General features: G+C 34.0%; 1 protein-coding gene across 1 annotated transcript; it reads left to right on the top strand.

Annotated features, from left to right (window-relative positions):
• The first annotated feature begins 4,186 nt into the window (after nucleotides 1–4,186).
• On the top strand, nucleotides 4,187–8,213 carry LOC125207847 (protein Brevis radix-like 2). Its single transcript, XM_048107348.2, has 5 exons — nucleotides 4,187–4,787; nucleotides 5,090–5,463; nucleotides 6,979–7,114; nucleotides 7,249–7,643; nucleotides 7,856–8,213. The coding sequence occupies exons 1-5, from the start codon at nucleotides 4,650–4,652 to the stop codon at nucleotides 7,932–7,934; spliced, it is 1,122 nt and encodes a 373-aa protein (XP_047963305.1). The 5' UTR covers nucleotides 4,187–4,649; the 3' UTR covers nucleotides 7,935–8,213.

Here is an 8,213-nt window from a genome sequence, read left to right as displayed (position 1 = left end):
TCATGAAATAGAATTCATAATTTTATCTAATATATTGAATTTTTATGTACGTCATATTTTGTTGCATTTTATTTAAATGCAGGGACGAATTAATATGGGGACACTTTCGATATTTTTCTTCTAATATATAGCAAGTTATAATTTTTTTAATCCACATCGTTTTTATGTGAATATTGTGGATTATTTTATAATATAATTTAGTTAAAATTCTATTGTTTTAATTTATGTTATTTAATAATATCTAATAAGTACATTATACTACGACGTAAGCAAAAGCAAGTGCAAGTGCACTTTCTTTTATTGGATTAATCTTCTTTATATGTGAATTGGGTTAGTTTCTCGAGACTCTATAAATTAAAAGGTGAAAACCCCTATAAAAATAATTGAGAGTCTATAAATTAAAAGGTGAAAACCCTAAAGTTTGTGGACGTATTATTGAATTCTCCATTTTTCAAAAGAATAGGAGTATATATTATAAAGAGAAAATTAGATGTGACATGTATGGATCCACTTACATTTACATGACTATAATGTATGTAATAAAGAAGTGTACCTCACTAAAAAGAATAATACAAATTAGCTCACACTAGGACTAAACACAGACCATATTAATAAGAAAAAGGTACTATCACTATCATACTATTAATTTAGAAAATGAACTATTACTTATGAGTACTTATAAAACCTCAACATTAAAATATAAGTATATTTTTCTTTTAATTTTTTTTGGGTGGTGGGTAGATGGATCCCGAAATGCAGGGGGTTGGCCATGTGGTTGGATCAAATAATCTAAGCAAACAATTAATTTAAAATAAATTGTGAGTATGATGATGATTAAATACGGGTGCAACTACATAAAATTATTGCATTGTCACGTGAGAGCTCAACGGCTCTATGTTGGATTTAAATCAAAATCCTATTTAATTCGATTATCATAATTTTCAAATATTCAATTCTATCCCAATTCCTACCATTTTAGCATTTTAATTAAATTATATAAACCCTAAATTAATTACAAAAATACATAATATTTCAATTAAAAATTGAAAATATCGCATCAAAAAAATCATGAGCAAATCAACTTAAAGGAGACATTCAGATACGCAACGACAATTCAATCGTTTGGTATTTTTTTCAATTACATGTGATTGAGATTTTTTTATTCTTAAAATGGTGAGTTGATGAGATAAAATTGAATATTTATCCAAATAATCATGCCTCCTTAATCTAGTAAGCGAGACATTTCATGTTGATTAGATACTAAAGAATATCCTATCTCAATTTTTTATTATGTTAACATATTATATGAAAATTAAAGTACAATTACAGCATTTGATTTCACTTTTCTACCAGATCGAAGCTTTAAAGCCTATGTAATTATATAACAGAGTAATAATGATTAAAGATGACAATTGAGATGAGTATTCAATTAATGATATTAATTGTATCGTTGAAACATATAGTGAAAAGTTTTGTATCATGACACATAAATTGATAGTTATGGATTTATTTTCTCGATTCGTTATGCTTTGCGTCTATATAATATGATGTGTCAATCAGTTGATTTAATTGATTAGACATAATTATAATTTAATAAATATGGTTGATAAAAACAACATAGAAAATAAACACAAATATTATATGTAATGGTTAACATATAGAAAATAAACACAAATATAGGATCATCTCATTGGCAAATATATTGGAATAAGGACGAAGTTAAGAGAAACAATCAAACAATACATAAATGTGAATAATAATCATAACTATATAAATGAATGGGATAGTTTTAATATCACTAATTAATTTGCTATGTCGTATCACTATAATAATGAACAGTATTTAATTTGTTTGGAAAATTAAATCTCTCGAAATGCCTCCAAATTCACAAACAAGTTGTCATATAAATAATGTAAAAATCAATTTTAGATGATTGCTTTGATTTGTTATAATCTGAAATAAGAAACTATATATAATTTCTTCAAATTTGCACTCCATTTTTTATTAGCTAGATCATTCTCGTAGGAAATTTTTGCTGCAAAATTAGACAAACTTTGTCAATTAATAGTCTATGTGACTAAGGTACTTGTAGTCCAGGTACGTAACAATCCATTTGTTGTGAATTTTAATTTTTTTCCCCACAAATTAATGAACATTTACTAATTGTTTAAATGACCGATCAATTTGGTGCTGGCAGTCACATTTAATATCGCTTGCCTTTTTTTCAAATTTTTTTTTTTTTATCTTCTATCTCATTTAATTATGAAAGCGCTTAGACTTAGTCCCCTATAATCAAGACTAATACAGGACAGATTCATTAAAACTGTTTGAAAATATAAAATCGCAAATTTGTAATTTTATAAATTCTAATAATAATAAATAATAGCATTATTTAATATTCAAACAATTTAGATTATTGTTTATATTTATTCTATAAAATATTTTAACTTCAATGAAGTGTGAACAGAACTTTGTTTCCATAGTAGCATCACTCTGATAGTAACAAATAATTAGTTCGACTATTTTTTTTGGCTATCCATGTCCTTATAATTTTTTGGACGATCATACTATTAATTACTAATATCCTAAATTATTACTTAAATACTAATATGTAAGCTCTATGAAATGGGCTAAGATATTAAACATGAAAATAATAGCTGGATGCTGACAAAACTTTTTTTTTTTTTTGTTTTCCATAACAAAGTTGTATTTTTTTTTTCAAATATGCATCCATTAATTTAAATAGTTTACAGATCGGTTCAATATCACTCGAAGGCGTGGATATATTTTCAATATATAATAGTAAATGACATGAGTATTTTCATTTTAAATTAAATAATAATAAATCTGCAACATAGTACTTAAATATTTATTCCCTCTGGCTGGAAAAAATGTTGGCAGCGAATCTCATTAAGTCCTTATGTTTTGCTATAATAAAGTATTATATCCAAGCATTATCATTTGTCAATGCAATGAAATTAATAAAAACGCAAATAATTAAGAGAGTTATGAATTTCGAAATAATACACTTAATTGCGGCAAAGCAACATTATTTAAAACAATAATTTGGAATCACGATGATGGAATAATAAAGAATTACACGTGTTCAGGTTTTCATACTTTATTTTGTTGTGGAATTGTTTTATTTCGTGTACTTCGAATTTTGTAGAACTTTCATCTGTAATAAATAAGTTTACGTAATTAAATTATGTTTACTCGCGTCGTCATTGCTTTCGTTTCAGGGCATTTATATTCGATTTTAAAATAAAGGACTTGGTTTCATCATAAATAAATACGTGAAATGTAATAACAAAGAAACAAAAAAAAGTGCCAAAATAGTTTTAATTTTAGTAGTTAATGATTAGAGTTGATTCTTCTGTGAATAAATGTTACCGAAGATTATCGCAATAGTATAAATTTAGAAACAAAGTTGTTGAAATACACAAATAAGTAATACTAGTATGATAATTGATAAAGAAGAGTTCATAACTGCGAATTAGTAATTTTTAGTTACACTACTACTAATACTTAAAAGAATGAGATTTTGATTTCCCCTATCTAAAGTTGCATCTTTCAATGTTTATTGTAAAATTTATCATACGCATATTAGTTACTTGTAAAAAATAAACACAACAAAAAATATTAACACGATTTTGCAAATCAACTCACAAATTACTATTTTCATGTTAGAGAGTGGATTAGAAAGCGGTATCCCAAAATCTCAATCTTTCAAAAAACATATGCTTAAAGGTTGATACGGCATAAGTGCTTGGTCGAGACTCGATAGCTATGAAACTATGATGATCGGGGCGTTGATTTTGGGACTAGAGCCACTGGACGAAACATGTGCTGATTTTGAAGTTGATCAGGAGTTTTGGTGTCGATTCGAGTCGAACTTCCTACTAATTTGAAGTTATCATTGCCTATGTGCTTGTGATGTTTAGGGCGAAACTATCGTTTCAGTCGATGTATTATGATGGATGTGTTGCTAGGTGTATTATTGTTTAGCGTTTACAACTTTTTTTTTGGATTCTCCATCTGTTTTTATTTATGACCATATAGTTCTACACAAAAAAATGGAGTACAAAAAATGAAGTCGCTCAAAATTAGGTTAAAATCAAATGAGACAAATGAAGAAATGAATTAAAATTAAGAACAATTTAGCAAGTTGAAGTCTCCCTTTTATCCCTCTTCCGCCACCTCTTCTTCTTCCGCATCGAGAATCCCACAAATCTCAACAGCTTCTCTGATCCAGCGATCCCTTCCCACCACCATTTCTTTATTCTAATTTCTCACTCTCTCTCTTCTTCCCCTCTAGAGAGAGAGAGTGCGTGTGTGTGAACTGTGAAGCGTGCGTCTCTCTCACTCTTTTCCACCTGTGAGCTGTGTGACTTGTGAAGTGCAAATAAGAATATTCAATTCCCCCCATTTTCTTGATCTGCGCTTCACTTGCCCTCTCCCTCTCCCTCTCTCTCTCGTCACAACCTATGTTCTCTGCGCCATTAACGCCGCCTCGATCACTTCCCCAAAACTCTCGATTCGAAGAGCCATTTCTCCCAAACACGCACGAAATGTCACACAATCCGTATCGCAATTTGATTTTGTAGCCTCTTAAATTTGCTACACCGCCTCTCGTTTTAATACCAGCAATGTTGACCTGCATAGCTTGCTCCAACTCCAAGCAGCTCAACGGCAGCGGATCTCTCCGCCAGCCCCCGCCGGAGGAGGAAGATGACAACGCCGCCACTCCTTCCACCAAGCAAGCAATCAAATCCCTCACCTCTCAGGTATACATCGACTTTCGTCGCAATTCTCGCTCAGTTTAATTTATTCGACTGATTTTCGTCATGATTAGTTAATTCTGTCAGCGCTGACTTAACTGAGAGTGTGATGATTCGAGAAATTAACTGATTTCTTTTTTTTTTTTTGAGAAATGGAGATTTCGTGTTGCATAATTTGTTGCTCGTGCAGAGTGTGATGATTCGAGTGAAATGCTGTTCTAATTTTGCGTAGATTCGAGGAATTAATCGATTTCTGTTTTTTTAGAAACGGAGATTTCTTGATGCAGAATTTGTGTCATGTGTTTCAGATCAAGGACATGGCGGTTAAGGCATCGGGAGCGTACAAGAACTGCAAGCCGTGTTCGGGCTCATCGGGCCCGAAACGGTCCCGGGCCTACGTGGATTCCGACACGGGCTCGGTGTCGGGGAGGTTTTACGGCTCGTATCGGAGGCCAGCTAGCTTGAACTCGACACCACGGCTGCGGGGGAAGGAGCTGGAAGCCAAGCTGAAAGCCCTCTCGAGCGGCTCGGCTACGCCAGCTTCCGTGAGCGGGAGAACAGAGTCGTTGTTCATGGAGGAAGACGAGGCGAAGGAGTGGGTGGCTCAAGTCGAGCCGGGGGTGCTAATTACATTCGTTTCATTGCCTCAAGGTGGAAATGATCTAAAAAGGATTCGATTTAGGTAATGAATTTGTGGATTTCTGGTTTTGATTGCTTGTGTTTGAATTCGAGTCCATTATTTGTGTCTCATTCCGCGACTGGAAAATTGCTAGACGCTAAACGAGACATGAATTGGAACAGCAATTGTGCACTAGATGATCTCATGCTTATAATTGTTGGATAGATCAATGCCTCATAACATGTTTAGCATGTTTTGGGGAGTGTTGTATGCTTTTTTGAGAGGATAGTGTTGCTTATAATTTGGAACTTTTTGTACCTATGTGAAGTTATGTGGCTAAATAGTGCTAAAATTGGCAGGTTAGAGATGTGGGCTCAGTTTAAGATTTGTTTTTAGTGTGAGATCAATATTTGAACAGTGCTTTGTTTGTTCTTGTTTTCTCGGTTGCAACTTGTTTTGTGGGTCACTCCTTGGAGTTTTTCTTGTTTGCATTTTGATTACTTTCCTAATAGTGATTGCTATACCACATTTGATCTACAATCTGAAAGTAATGATTTGCTTTGGGCTTAAAGTCTATTTGTGGCTCAGAATGTTAAGGCTGATAGGTCATTGTCTTGATCTCTTGGAGGGGCCTGTTTGTGTGTTCTTATTTTCTTTTTCTTGTGTGAAATTGGATAAGCTGACAAAATTTGTACGTATAGAACACATGTTAGACAGATATAATTATCAATAAAAATTGAGAAAAAGTAGAGAAATTTCCGAAAGCAGTTGGTGGGAGTCGAACCTGATGCTCGAAAGGTCGTGTATGTTTTGGCTTTTAATTTTAAAATCTACAGTGGTGTGGGTGAATTGAATGGGGCATGTGAGGCCACACTGAGCAACACTAACCCCCAATTTATGGAGGTGGCCCCTTAAAATAATGGTGGGCCTAAAGAACAATTGGATTCTTGACTAATGACTGCTGGCTTATTTAATTCAATATCAACTTAGTCACTGTCCACATGATCTGAATTGGATATTTTTGAAGGGGCAGGACTGCTGAATCTAGTTGGTTAAGAACTGGAAAAAATTTAATACTGTTAATACACAAGAAGAAAAAAAGAAAGAAAGAAAAGCTATGATGGACCAAAGTGTGATGTACTTTATAGTCCTTTTTATGTGTCTTGCAGCCTTTTCTCTTTTGATTTCTGAGTTTATCAATTTTTTTTAACACTTAGATCTACTTAAATTTCTATTATTATCTTGACATGCTGATAATACACTTTTGAAGTTTGGCAGACTTTCACATGGATGTTAGATGTTCTCCTGTAGTGGTTGGATTTTGACTTTCGTTGAGGAATCTGAAAATATATACTGCCATGCTGGAGTTAATGGCATTCTGCTAATTCTGATATTTTCTTTTATCATTTGGTGCATTAATCGCAGTCTTGGTTTCTAGTCTAGTCGAGAAAAAGATACGAATGTTATGTATGAGAGGATTAGAAGTGAAGTAGCCAATGCATCGAACTTCTAAAACGCCTCTCATCATCTGCTTCCGTATCTAAATCTCTTGACTGTTTTTCTGGGTGGTGTTCACAGCCGAGAGATCTTTGACAAGTGGCAAGCTCAACAATGGTGGGGAGAGAACTATGATAAAGTAATGGAACTGTACAATGTTCAAAGGTTTAGCAATCATGAAGCGCCGCTGTCTACTCCAGCACGGTCAATAGATGAGGTTTGCTTCAAACTTTGTGTCCTAAATGAAGAGTTCTGATCTCCACTTCTGAGAAAAAAGAATTACTACTACTATTTTATTAGATTGAGCTACTTTAGAAAATGATTGCACTAATTAGACATGTTCTCTCTCAGAACTCAAAACTTGAATCTGCTGAAGACAGCCCTGTGACACCTCAGTTGAACAAAGAGCATCTACCCCGTCATTTCAGTCGCACAGCAGGAGTGGGTTATTCATCATCAGAATCATTAGAAAACCACCCCATGAAACCTGGAAGTTACCATGAGTCAGCTGGTCCTAATTCAACCCCAAAGCTCTCCAGCATCAGCGCTGCTAAAACCGAGACATCATCCATAGATGCTTCTGCACGTTCGAGTTCATCAAGGGAGATTGATCACTCAGGAGAACTGTCTGTGAGCAATGCTAGTGATTTAGAGACCGAGTGGGTTGAGCAAGACGAGCCTGGAGTCTACATTACTATCAGAGCTTTGCCTGGCGGTGCTCGTGAGCTCAGAAGAGTCAGATTCAGGTGGCTGATTCTCTCTCTATATGCATGCATATTAACTACTACTACTACTTACCTAACTTTTGATAGAAAAGGGGTAAAAACTTATCAGAAGATAACACAATCAAAATTTGAAACATATAATTTCTGGATAGCTTAACATCATATCCCAACATAGTCACCATGTATTTGCTCACCGATTTCTTGAAATCTAACACGAAAGTGGTTTGATGCAGCCGTGAAAAGTTTGGAGAAACGCAAGCAAGAGTGTGGTGGGAAGCAAACAGAACTAGGATTCAACAGCAATACCTGTAATCTGCTAAAATAAAGTAGGTGAAAAAACTCAGCTGTCTTTGAATTCTTTTGCAAGTAGGTTTCTGTAATGGTTCATTGGTGATGCATTTTCTCCATTGTTTCTGGTGCAAGCTTCACCAACTCGTCTTTTGGGCTTGTCTGAGTTTTGTGAATGAGAGTTGCACGCGAATCGCTTCGTCTCTGGTTCGTAGTTTTTGCTTTACATTTGAAACTCTGCGCAGCTACTTTTGTTGGTGTAAATGGTCAGATGAATCCAGTTTGTTGTGATTGTTTTAGTTA

Source organism: Salvia hispanica, chromosome 6, assembly GCF_029641045.1.
Source record: "Salvia hispanica isolate PSC_SH4W2 chromosome 6, Shi_PSC_v1, whole genome shotgun sequence".
Taxonomy (NCBI): Eukaryota; Viridiplantae; Streptophyta; class Magnoliopsida; order Lamiales; family Lamiaceae; genus Salvia; species Salvia hispanica.
This window is presented reverse-complemented; position numbering and strand designations above follow the sequence as displayed.